General features: G+C 42.8%; 1 protein-coding gene across 6 annotated transcripts in view; it reads right to left on the bottom strand.

The window, feature by feature from the left end:
• LOC111856497 (phosphatase and actin regulator 3-like) overlaps nt 1–13,514 on the bottom strand; it is a 48,854-nt gene that overhangs the window by 9,424 nt on the left and 25,916 nt on the right. For 3 of the 6 annotated variants that reach the window (XM_072715246.1, XM_072715251.1, XM_072715250.1), the window contains exons 2-8: nt 13,064–13,225; nt 11,839–11,916; nt 11,420–11,572; nt 10,340–10,579; nt 10,050–10,260; nt 9,760–9,971; nt 8,065–8,218 (exon numbers count right to left, since the gene is read on the bottom strand). In XM_072715246.1, coding sequence (XP_072571347.1) covers nt 8,065–8,218; nt 9,760–9,971; nt 10,050–10,260; nt 10,340–10,579; nt 11,420–11,572; nt 11,839–11,916; nt 13,064–13,225 — 1,210 coding nt within the window. The remainder of the gene's footprint in view (nt 1–8,064; nt 8,219–9,759; nt 9,972–10,049; nt 10,261–10,339; nt 10,580–11,419; nt 11,573–11,838; nt 11,917–13,063; nt 13,226–13,514) is intronic. The other 3 variants (XM_072715247.1, XM_072715248.1, XM_072715249.1) reach the window with 3 other exon arrangements.

Here is a 13,514-nt window from a genome sequence, read left to right as displayed (position 1 = left end):
GTGTAACCAAGGTTATAATGAGCAAACTGTTAGGCTGCTGCGTGGGATGGTGTACTGACAATGTGACACAATGAAACCAAGGAAACCAAGGACAGGGTGGCACCACCGGGGCGATAAGGAGAAAGGCTAGGAAGATATTTTAATAGGAATGAGAAGGAACAAGAGATAGATGGTGCAGACTCAGACTAATAAAGTGTTTAAACCTTAAGTATTGTGTCTTATCACTGCTTCTGAGTAATCAGCTAAACTTCTAGAGCTCAAAAAGGCTCCATTTACATGTAAATGAATATGAGAATGCATTATTTAAAAAAAAAAAAAAAACACTCTAAATGTAGACTGGATGTTTTCATCCCAAGCTATATTGAGTCACAATCTTCTCATTCTGTGACTGTGGTCAGTTTCTCAGCATATTCCAGTTCCCTCCAGGGTAATTTCCAGTAAGCCAGGTGCACTAGTTGGTTAGTTATCAGGCCCACATGGTGGATGTGAGTGTGGTGATGTTTCACCTAGTGTCTCTCAGTGTTCCTAGTGCGAACAGCAAGGCTGCAGTTTGATGTTTTAATTAGACACTACCCTGCCACACAGAAATCCAATTTTAACCTATAAAGTGCTTATATAATTGCTGCATGTAGGTCGCAGGGTGACAAGACGGCGACAGCATGTAATTTTTAACCTCTCGGTGTGGATCCTGAACATCCTCTGACCACACAAAGCACCTCACTGGCCAAACACCAGCTTAGCGCTTTGGATGCTCTTAGCATTTAGCTGTTCATGCCATCCACTGCTGGCTCCTCTGGGCTGTGCATAAATATGCTACAGTGCTAGTGCCAATAGTTTTCATTGTGAGTGTCATGGGGGCACTATAAGGAGTGAGAAGTAACAATCAGCACATTACAGAGGATGCTTTAATTCCAGCCTAGTTCAGAAACAACAGAAGTGGGAAGTTCAGGTCCAGAAAGTACAAATCCAGACCAAGGTTTTGTTTCAACCAACCAGCTGTGAATTCTGTGACTGTGACTCTTTATATTCAACTGATTGGTTGAAACAAAACCTTGGTCTGGATTTGTAGTCTGGATCTGAACTTGGCTCCACATGGCTCCTGGGCTTCTATTATTTCTATAGACACTTCCCTACTCCCACAACTACGTATCACGTATATTCCAGGTCTGAAAGAGCACAACAACTAACAAGGCCTTTGTTCACAGTGTTGATGTATATTATGAAACAATTGAGTTGAGGTCAGGATAAGAACAAAGTTCCCTAACATGCAGGCTGGAGTAAGTTCCTGGTTAGCTTTGAAACATCTATTCCAGCTGTTAACTGCCCATGAAAGACAGATCCAACACCTACAGAGAAGCACTGAAAGGAAAGCTGGTGAATGTTCTAATTAAAAGAGCAGCTCCATTTATTTTGATCAATTGACACCTAGTCATAACAGACCACAAAATACCACTGGTCTCTGACAATTTTCCCAATGGACGTATCTTAAGATACATAAGGTATTTTCCACAGAAAGATGCAGTAAGGTTAGACACTCCTGTATAACCTTTACCTGAAAAAAGGTACACTGAGTACATGAGCAACTGGGTTTTAACCTTGCATGTTCCTCTGTGTATGGAATACAAAATGCACCGCAGCGTAGCATAATAGGAATCAATAGAATTTTATAAATATGCATGGTTCTGTTAAGGGAAGGTTTATATATAGATTTCAGAGGCTTGACTGACAGTGCAGTGCTGGCCTGACCACTCTGGATTTTAGAACTGCATGCTGACACGAACAAATGTTAAAGATGGAGCTCAGAGAGGATTTTTAATATTTCAGCGACTGAAACGGAGGGTCTCTCCCTGCAGGAGGACCAAAACCTACCGAGGACCAAAACCACCCTGGGTTGCATAGCAACATAATGTGATCATCGAAACCCACTGGATCTATAATATGTTTTCAGGGACCCTCAAGGGGACTGTGGTCATTTGGTATTTGTTTCTATATGGCAGTGGTTCCCAGTCTGGTCCTAGGGGACCCACAGTGCACGTTTTTGCTCCTTCAAAAAAATGAGGACTGTCTGGCAGGGAGCTCGGAGGGAGAAAGAATATGGACCAACTGTGGGACCAGACTGGGAAACACTGCTGTAGGGTTTGCTCAGAATGTACTTTCTTGCTTAATCTCATGCCCAAAACATGGAGGCTGCTGAAGCAAAAAAAACATGAAAAATTATAACACACTTCTGTTTATTTTTGCACATTATATTGTCATATTTCACTGGGTTTGCTCTGCGATGGGCTGGCACCCCATCCTGAGTTATTCCCTGCCTTGAGCCCGTAGCTTCCAGGATAGGCTCCAGACCCCCCACGACCCTGAATTGGACAAGCGGGTACAGAAGATGGATGGATGGATTTCATGGGACTACAGTAGTGTGCTGTATTATTTTATTCATAAATGTGGAGTGTGGTTCTATGGGCTCAGGATCCATGCCTCTGTCGAGTAGGTTGTTGATCAAATCCCCAAGCTTGGCAGAGTCAGGGCCTTTACCCAAAAAGCAGTGATGCCAGATAAATGGCTGAAACTGCTCTCTGACCCCAAGCTTCTCTCTGACCTGTAAGCATATACGTCCATGTTTCTCATTGGAGGACAAGATGGGATACGTAAATAAAGGGATCTCTATGTACCTGTACTTGTACAAATGACAAATCTTATCTCACCTTATTTTATCTTATTATCTCCAGGAAACAACTCATGTGATATGCAAAATTACAATGGTTTCACTGAAAAGATTTTTTTTTAAACAAATTTCTTGCATGAAATCAAACGCAGCTTCGGTCCACGTGAGTAAAGAAAAGCTGTTTGGAACAATATCCTTACAGGCAGAACAAAGCACCTCTCTGGCGGAGTATGAATAATCGCTCTTCATTATGAGCACGGGCATTTATATATGTGCATGAGGAGCAGCTGCGTGTGGGTGACTGGGTGCTGTTTAGTGTTATTGGCACTCAGGCAGCCCTCTGTGTGCTGACTTTGAGGATAAGAGCAGAGGAAAGGTGGCGATAAACTGCCAGGCGGCCTCCTACGCTGTGACGTCCTGACACGCTCCTGGTCTCGTGAAAAGCTACCTTTGCTCAGGCTTTGGTGGGGGGGGGTGGTTGACAACAGGGCAGGAGGCCATGCATAATTCACCATTTCTGGATCTAAATATAGGTATGAGCTGCTCCCTCCGGGACAGCGGCGAACGGACTATTGATAAAAAAACTCAGGGAGGGGGCACAAGGACAGGGTTCTCAGCTGGGGGGGTTAGGCGTCCATCAAGACCAAAAGCCAAGGCAGCGGGCTGGGCTAGAAAGAGCATGCGGCACCCCAAAAGAAACACGGATCAGTTGTTGTGGAGCGGAATTAGATTTCTCCGAGCGACACAGCTGTCGATGTGCTGACGGGTCGGAGGCACGCCGGGGTAATAGACAGAATGCTTGTGCTGCAGCTTTTCAGCTTCACTGCCCACGTCCGGCGCTAAATTTAGCAGCAGAGGATTCCCCTTCTCTCGGGCTACTTCCCTGCATTCTGGCAAGACGCGGTGCCACGCGATGGGTGGCACGGAAACGGCACGGCACAGCGCTATCCAGGGAGAACAAAGCACATCATTGCATTGCCTTACAGATAATTACAGTGCTATATAGATCATTATAATGCTATTTAAAAAACACCTACACTATTGAGAAACCGGAATCTATTCAGAATGTTCCAGCTGCCTCCAGTTATAATCAGGCAGTATGTGTGTGATTTTTAAAGAAAGTGACAGGAGCATTTTCTTGTCATTTCACCTTTAAAACCTCGCAGGATGAAAATGACGTGGGGCAATTTAGCCAGAGTGAATTTCTTGAATTCTTGCATCTATTTGACAGACTTACAAAAATCCAACGTGAAAACGGCACTGTAATTGTCCTTTTGTGTTTCCTTAACCCACTGTACTGCTTTATACTAAGTGGACATTTATCCCCCATAATGAAACTCTGCTGCACCTGGATATATATCTTATGCGATGTACTTCACGCCATTATTGAGGGTGACACTACAATGCTGCTGTACTAAAGACAACTGTCTTAAGACCATGTTCAGACGAGTAAAACATACTGTAAGACCACTGAGTCTCCCCTCCAGCCGAGATCACACCCATCGCTAAATGAGTTTAAAGGCAACAATATCATTATTATTAATTGCTGTTTAATTGCTTGAAAGATACTTGTACACAAAGACTCTTAGCTGACATAGTCCCCCAGAAGCTGGATATATTACTGAAACAACTGAGGTAATCTCTGCTTTTGGAAACTAATGATCTGTGCGGGTGAGTCATAATCTCGGCACAGTAGAAAACAATATTGACCAGAAAACATACTTAGCCAGAGAGTCCTGATCCCTGCATGAACATCCATCCAATGTTGCCGCTTCTAAGTTTCACAAACCAATCACCCAATCAATCGGTCAAACAGTGTTTCATATCTAGAGTGTCTGGTGTGATTTTTATCACAATGACCAACCATTCTGTACTTCAGCTACAAACCCAACAGCTACCAGTCTCTGACTATGCTTATCCATATTTCAAACTGCCCTTAAAAAACTCTTTGAGGTAACCTTTATTTGGGGGGGGGGGCACAAGTAACTTAGTAACTCAGTTACTACTCAAGTTCAAATCACTAACAAATATAGTATCTGCATGAAATACATGAACTGTTATGATTGATTAATTATGAATGAACATGGTATCGTGAAAATATCGATGGACAATTGGAACCTATCCCCCTGATATTACAGTGGCGCAATGAAAGGGTGATTAGGTACAGCGATACATAAAGGGTGACAGTTGTATTTCCTTGCACTGTCACAGCAGCAGCACTAAAATAATATACCTACCCAGACAGCACACATGCATAAGCACAATGTCGGCGCAATGCTTGAAAATCTATCGACAAAATCTCTGGCACAATGTTGCAGAGACATTGCTACTGAATATTGATTCGACATTCCCCCATGTGCGCGATGTATTTCAACAGCAACACAATGTTAATGAGATCATTATGCGACATTTACCCTACAGTACATAACCCACAGTTGGGGTATACTACATATAGTATAGGGTAGATTTCTTCTGTTTACCCTGCATGCAGGTCTACTTTTTAAAACCATATAGCCTTCTACACAATTTTAGTGATTAAAAGTTACAGTATATGTTTATTATTTTAAATTTTGACAATATGACACAAACAGTAATAGGCCTAACAGTTATACTGAATGATTAAAGCAAATATTATTGAAAAAACAACACTGAAACACATATTATCTGATGTAACAGATTTTTACAACTCATTACATAAATTTAAATATGGTTAATAGGCCTAAACAGAACGTGATCATTTAACAAGGTTCCGATCTTAAACCAACACCCTGCTGGCGTATGTCTACCGCCTGGGTATGAATACATTGAACGATAATAAGAGAATTGAAGTAATGCACAAGTTATTTTACCTAGTAACTAATTACTTTTATATACAGTAATTTGTAAAGTAATTGAATTACTTTTGAATGAGGTAACTAATAACTAACTAATTACTAACTTTGAGTAACTTGCACAGCACTGCCTGTCACTCTGCAAAACATTTCCCTCTCACATTGCTCTGACCATCACTGCTTCAGTAACACATACATACTCTTAGAGCTACACAACAGATTGTGGGCTTTCAGCCTTTTACCTTGTCTTTCACCCAAGTGTGTTTATACACATACTGATTACAGCAGCAGCTTAAACAACTAACAATAGCTTTCCGTAAAATTTGTTTAGAGGAAACAATGCTGACTTTGGCCTTCCAGCATCCCCTGTGGATCGTGAGTGTCTGAGTGGCCATTTCTGTGTGTGTTCATCAGTGTGTGTTTGAATAAGTGGGAGAGACAGCCAGGATGTCTGGAGAGCAGCGGCACCGAAAGGGGACGGGGAGTTAGGATGATTCCAAGTGTCAGGGGCCCTAAAAAATTAGGAAATAATTGGTCTAAAATCTAATAATAATTATTCAAAACACTGAGCTGTAGCTGTGGCTATACTTTTCACACTGACCTGAGAAACCCACAACTGTATTCAAACATGAGTGCAAGAAGGTTTCAAACTACTTCACCCAGTAATGTAAATGTTAAACTTCAGATTCACCATGTTGCCTGATTGTTTCATTAAAAAGGGATGTGGACAATCTTAGATTTCATTCCTGTTTTATTCCTAGTTTTGTTTGCTTGCTTAATGGCTACTGCCACATGGCTTCCAAAAAGTAACACTGTGTGCATGCAGTTTTTTCTGCGTTCTAAAGACTCTGCCTGTTGTCTGGCTTTAAAGAAGCTGCACCTGTGCAGCGATCAGGACGAGAACGTGTCTCTTTTCCAGCTTCCTCTCTCATCATTCACCTGCTCCATGAAGTGGATCCCGTTTTGGCTACTTTTTTTTTGCCATAATCTTATCATTTAAGAACTTCTTTGGCCTGACAATTGCAGGCAAAAGCTGATGAGATGTTTCACGATTTGCCGTCTCGCACATTTCATGAAGACCTTCAGAAAAACAAAATATTCTTTTTCTCCAACTCTCAGCTAGCAGTTAGAAGACATCGTTTTGAGTTCATGGTTAGTGAATTTGATGCTACATGAAAGACAAAAACTGGCAAGTAGCTTGTACCCCTGAAGGAGATGATTTTATCCATTACCAAAAGAAATACATTAATGAATTAATAAAAACTAGAATGCATGTTAATATTCTTGGCACATTTAAATCAGAGTTGATATCTGGAGTTGTAATTAACGAGTAACCATGGAGACAGAATCATTTGCCACCTGTTGCTGACCGGTGATGGTCTGGGTTTTTTAATTTATTTAATTCTGTCCAGTTTTGTGCTTTGCTGACAGAGCACATAGTACATGATGTTTGAATGAAACAAAATAGGAAAAAAAAGTTACAATAATAGTACTAAAACCATGCAAGCATGCTTTGTAGTATCTATAGAAGTGTATCCAAGTTTCAGTAAATCCAGAAATTAAGCCAGATGCACCACAAGACACCACAACAAGATGCAGAGGGGACCTTTACTCCCAAAAATCAATGAACCACTACCCTGAACAACAGCCTAAAATACAAAACAAGGCATCCCTAATCCTTGATTTTATAAACCTCACAAAAATTATATAAGCTTACAAATAAGATTAGCTTTCCCTCTGTTGTGTTCCTCTTACACCTCTCAATGGAACGGTCGCATTCCATTAACATCAAGACACTTGAACAAACACCACAGAGGGTGCAACGTGAGAATCTGATAGCGGAATTTAATTCTAAGCAGTGCTTCACTCAATAAAACGGAGCCTAATCCAATGAAAAAGGGTTTGTGTTTCCCAGGTTCTGCTTTTCTTATCCACGCAAGAGAATTCTAGGAAGATTCTGGGAACAGGTCTAGCAAAAGAGCAGCCTTATATCAGCCCTAAAGGAGGCTAAGCTCTTGCTACAAGCAGATTTACAGCAAATCCGGTTTTAGAGGTACGGGATGTGCTCCATAATAAATGCTATAAAACACACCTTCACTATATATTGCAGAGGTGCAGAACAAGCAGTGACAGCACATCATAATGTAAAATGACACCTAAGAAGAGCCAATGAGAGCACATAACAATGTATAATGACACCTAAGAAGAGCCAATGAGAGCACATAACAATGTATAATGACACCTAAGAAGAGCCAATGAGAGCACATAACAATGTATAATGACACCTAAGAAGAGCCAATGAGAGCAAAAAACCAAATATGAGGAGTTACAAAAAGGTTGAACCAGGAAGACAGATCCTATGACAACTGATACCTAATCCAAGGGTAATGAAGTCCAAAGGGGAGAGTCAAGCAAACAGCAAATAAAAAAAGTGCCAAAATGCAGGAAATGCTTCAATGAAAGGAAAGAGCCAATAGGAGGTGACTCTAGGAGAAACCACACGGGAAGGTGCACATGGTGGCGATGAGGATGAGAGAGGAGCGTAACAATGGGGCAGTCTTGCCGACTCACTTGGCGAGCTTCATCTCAATCTGCTGCCGAATCTCTTGCCTCTCCTGGTCGCTGCGCGTGGGGAAGATATTACGATCTTCCAGCTCCTGCTTGCTGGGTCGGTTTCTTAGCTTGATGGCCAGGAGCTCTTTCCTCATCCTCCGCGGCAACGTTCCTGATACAACAAATACAAACTTTCACTCAATAAATATCCACAGTGCCAAACATGCTCCCTGTTTGCGTAAAGGGACATGAACAGTCTGGATACTAATGGCAGAAACACACAAAGCACAGGACAATTTCCTCCTTTAAAATGTCAATTGTAATATGATTTTTTAAAATTTACATACTAATATTAATTATTTGAATATAATTTCTCTATAGTGTTATTTTCTCCAGTTTGAATGTCCTGCTCACAGTATATTACTATATACTAGTAGAGGTGGAAAGTAAAATCCAGAAAGCAAAAATCCAGACCAAGATTTTGTTTCGACCTACTGTACCAGTTGAGTCTGAAGAGTCACAGTCACAGAGTACTCACTTGGTTGGTTGAAACAAAATACTGGTCTGGATTTTTAACTTTCTGGACCTAAACCTTCCAATCCTGTACATTAATATGCTTCACTGAAGCTTTCCATGTGTGGTCATATGCTGAAATAGTCGTAATGAATCCTCAGTACTTTTAAAGTAATGGTGCTGGGGCTGTTTTCAGCGGGCATGATATTGGCTGAGAAGTGTGAAACTGCTCAGCAAGGTACAATAGCTAATGAGCAAATAGTGAGAAAATAAACAACGTCATGCCACATGGGCCGTGCCAGCAACAGCTGAACTGGCAGAATGTTAGACTTCGAGAGATTAACAGAAATCACAAGTCCCATTTGCGAAGCATCACTTCTGCCATTTCTCACTTTGTGAATGAAGTACTTGTCATTAAAAAATTACACGTGACAATGAAAAACAAGTGGATCATACTAACAGTATCAAGCGAACTCTTACTCTAATGATAAAATTTTTCTTTCCTTCCTAAAAAAAATCATAAAGGGACAAACAGTATTACTCTTGGCTGATTGTGTCAGTCTAGTACTGCTGTATCTTCACATGTAATAAACCCGGCATAATAGAATTAAATATAATTTCATGAAAAATAGAAACACATATATTGCAATTAATAAAAGTTATATTCATTAACTGTATCCCTTACGCAGACATGTAGAACAGTAAACAAGACACACTTTATGTTGTACGTGTTATTCATTCTGGCCAACCACTGTTTGTTCTAAAATGTGTTATAGAAATAAACCTGACTTGACTTGAGAAACACAAGTGCTACATTATTAAGATTTACAAAGACTAAATGAAAAACCAAGCAAATTCATTGTGGAAAGTAACTGACTTTCACAGCTTGAGCACACAAACTGCCCTGTGCCTCAGTGTCAGCTGAGGTCCATGTATCTACAATGACCCAGTTGGAGGATACAGAATGTCACGTAAATCCTCCCGGGAATCAGGGTTAGCACATGCTGGTTCTCTTAAAAGCATCATAATCCCCTTTTCATTAAAAATGTAAATCGCCAGTAGGTACGCAGAAGACAAAACTGCACACTGGTGGCAAATGTAACACTATGTATTGACATGTATTTTAGTTTTAGTGGCACTGACTGATTGAGCATTTGTATGGGATCAGATCCCAAGCACCGGAGGAGCTGCAGGTCTCACCTGAGATGACAGACTCATTCCAGCTGTCCTGGTCATGAAGCAGCCCAGAGGTGTCGCTGTAATACTCATCCAGCCGCAGGTTCTCCTTGTTCTCGTCGGACTCCTTCTTGCTCTCTGCATCCCCGGCTGATTCCTTCTCTGTGCTGGAAGTGCGGGAGAGGCGCCCGTCTGATCGGCGTTTAGGCGACGAACGAATTTCCTTGCCGTGGAGACTGAGGGACAGGTGCGCAGCGGTTAGCCACCTGCAAAGCACACCGGGGCTTTAGGGGCCCTGGAGCTGCAATCGTTACCTGTCCTGCCGGTGCTTGGTTGCCAGGGCTCGATGCAATTCCTCGATGATGCAGCTAGGGGGCAGTTGTGGCTGCAGGACACCAAGGTGGGGTGAGCCTGTTGGTGTGGAACCCTGTATTCGTACTGTTTCAGGGCCCCATGGCGTCTCTTTGGGCGTGATCGAGGTCTTCGAGGAAGGCGAGGTCTTTCCAGGGTCTACCGGTACAGCTACTATTGCATACAAATGTAAGAATTAAGGAATCTGCTGGTCCTGAATGTAGCACCTCTGGACGAACATCATGCTACTCACCTTCCAGACTTCCCAACCGCGTGAGCAGCTTGACTGCCACTGCCGGTGGTGCAGAGGGGCTGGGATCTCCATTGGGTGGGTCTTCTCCACCTTCTACTGCCCTCTCCTGGTCCACAACCGCTCCAATAAGGCTACAGGCAGGGGAGTCGGCTGGAGTTCCATCCTTTTCGTTTTCCGTTTCTTCACCCACATTGTCACTTTGATCCACTGCAACCTCATCATCCTCTGAGGAATGTCGCACTTAAAGAGAATTCATCATGATGATAGGACAACACATCCTGAAATATTTACGCACTACACATTAAGCACAGACGTTCCCTGGGTTCCGATGGTCCACCTTACAAGACTTCGACTTTACAATGTATATTCCAATTCCATTCTGTTTTTCACTTTCAGTGCGTTACTCAGTAAATTACATGACATATTCAACACTTTACAACAAACGATTTTGCCCGACTGTAAGCTAATGTAAGTGTTCTAAGCATGTTTAGGGTAGGCTAGGCTAGGCTAGGATGTTTGTTAGGTTAGGTGTACTGTATTAAAATGCTAGGTCTATCGCAATGTAACCCCATCGTTACTCGGGGAGTGTCTGCAGTGTCAATTATCATGTACATGTATATCAAGTGTATTCCTATACGATACGCAGTCGCTTGACCATCGCTTGATTTCTGCTGCCTCTATCACCACCCAGTGGTTATTCTATGAATTACATCAGCCACACATACTGTTACCTTTACAGTATGTCACTGTCTTTGCCCTTATTACTCACTGTTTTAAGATGAAATATACATGTACAGTCAGGTACAGGTATAAGTATCCAACGTTAGTGTTAGAATTACATGTTCATGCTCTGGAACTTTTTTTCCTATCTAATTTGATTTTCTATGTTTCATATTTCAGAATCAAAACTGACATAGTCTCTTTCTTTATTAACCATATAACTGTATTTTAAGCAAGGAAAAAAGTACTGTTTTGTTTTTAAATTAAAAATCTCATGTGATGTCTGATTCTGGCAAATTCCATTCAGATTTTGATGGAGTTCAAACCTCTTTGTCCCCGTTCTCCTGATAGATGTCTCACCTGAACAGGAGTCTTCCTCAGATCCCAGGTCCTCCGTGTTCCTCAGATTGACCTGAGAAACAAGGGGATCCTCTTCTCTCTCCTCCCCGTCGGACTGCTCTTGGGTGGGGGTGCCGGGCTCCTCTGGGCTTGTCCCGCAGGCCAGTGCAGAGTCTGCGGGGCGACAAGTTCCTAAGACGATCACCTATAATCACCTACCGTGATTAAACGCTAATTTACAAACTGAAGAGCAAAGCAGCTCGGGACCCCCCCTGCTGCATCCTGAGTCACAGCTGTGCCAGTCCATAGAAATCTCACAGACACCACAAGTCCTAAGCAAGACTCCTGAAGTTGAGGTACGTGGGGAAAAGCACGTGAAAGTACTCAGAAGATGCTGCGCCTCGCGCCCACGTCCTCTTTCCTAGACTCCTCTGTCTCACCTGCCTTGACCATTTTCGCCAGCCCCTTCCTGACCAGTTCATCCTGGTTCTGTCGCACCGCTGCCTTCCCTCCCAGAGCTGCGGGGAACAACAAACACCCCATTACTCTGGGGGCTCGGTATCACAGACGCTGCTGAGCGGCCTGCGTATCACACCGCATTACTGTGGGGGCTACATAACAGGGGCACACTGACTGGGCTACATAACAGGGGCACACTGACTGGGCTACATAACAGGGGCACACTGACTGGGCTACATAAGAGGGGCACACTGACTGGGCTACATAACAGGGGCACACTGACTGGGCTACATAACAGGGGCACAGTGACTGGGCTACATAACAGGGGCACACTGACTGGGCTACATAACAGGGGCACACTGACTGGGCTACATAACAGGGGCACACTGACTGGGCTCTGGTTCGCTAACAGCCTGTTACCCACAGAGCCGTGCACCACAAACAGCCTGTTACTGACTAAGATATGTACCACTGACTATCTGTTCCAAACTGTGGTACTTACCACATACACTGTGATATGGGCTGAGCTGCCACTGGCCCCTTGTTACAAAGTAAATCATTAACCATGTGGCCAGTTACCCTTAGTCAGTTTTCACAAATCTACTGCTCCATAAGAAAGTATCACAAAAGCACGACTGCTTAGTAATCTATCACGTATGCTCACAGAAACTCATACATACACTTTTTACAAATAAATCTATCAGAGTCATATACTTCAGCCAATAATGTTACTGCAGACCTGCTTTCACGAATTCAACTGTGTTATGGAGACCACCATCAATAAGAGACTTATTTCAAAGGGGACACAAGTTTGTTCTTTGCAAATAAAACCACAACCTGATGGTTACAAGCTGATGTCCAACACCACAAACAGAGGCACCTCAACTGCTAACTCATCCATTTTAAAACCAATATCACAATATCAACGCATCTCCAAAACCTCAGACACAGCCACCAACACACTACGTATTATCTGATTTATGGTTGTTAATATTAGGGATTGTAAGTACCGCTTCATCTCTTGTTACCACCACAAAATACCCCAATTCTTCAAGTTTCTCATGCGGAAACATTGTTTCTTTTGAGGCAAGTTTGAAACACACACAACCCTTAACAGGACTGTGGTTGACTGGGGTCTGATTATTAGATAGAATAAATAGAACAAATAGACGAAGTGATCAGCCTGTGACTCCACGCTTCATTCACCCGTAGAGCTCTGCTTCATTTTCTCATTCTTCTTTTTCCTCCATTTCCAGGGCCGGAAGATACGTCCGAGGGTTGCCAGCTTGCTGTTGCGGCGAATGGGGGGCGTGCGTACCCCTGTCACCAGGCAGCCGGAGCGGAGTGCCCTCTGCTGGTCCATCACATCTACAGCAGTAAAAAAACAAGGCAGCATTCTGAATGTACAGAGCAGAACAGTTTGGTCCCACCCCCCCCAGGGAAAAACAAAACAGGCTCAGTGACTCTTAGAGCTACTTCATTCTACAGACAATTTCCAGCACCCTCTGGTCATTACTGCATATGTACGCTTGCAATTACCGCAGAACGACTACAATAAAAACACTGCTGATCATCATGTTGGCATTCTTTACGATCTTTAGAGCTGATCTTTAGAGCTGCATTACTGCAAGCACTTTAATTAGGGGGTGAGACCCAG

Source organism: Paramormyrops kingsleyae, chromosome 8, assembly GCF_048594095.1.
Source record: "Paramormyrops kingsleyae isolate MSU_618 chromosome 8, PKINGS_0.4, whole genome shotgun sequence".
Lineage (NCBI taxonomy): Eukaryota > Metazoa > Chordata > Actinopteri > Osteoglossiformes > Mormyridae > Paramormyrops > Paramormyrops kingsleyae.
The sequence above is the reverse complement of the archived record's forward strand: the minus strand, read 5'-3'. Positions and strand labels throughout refer to the sequence as shown.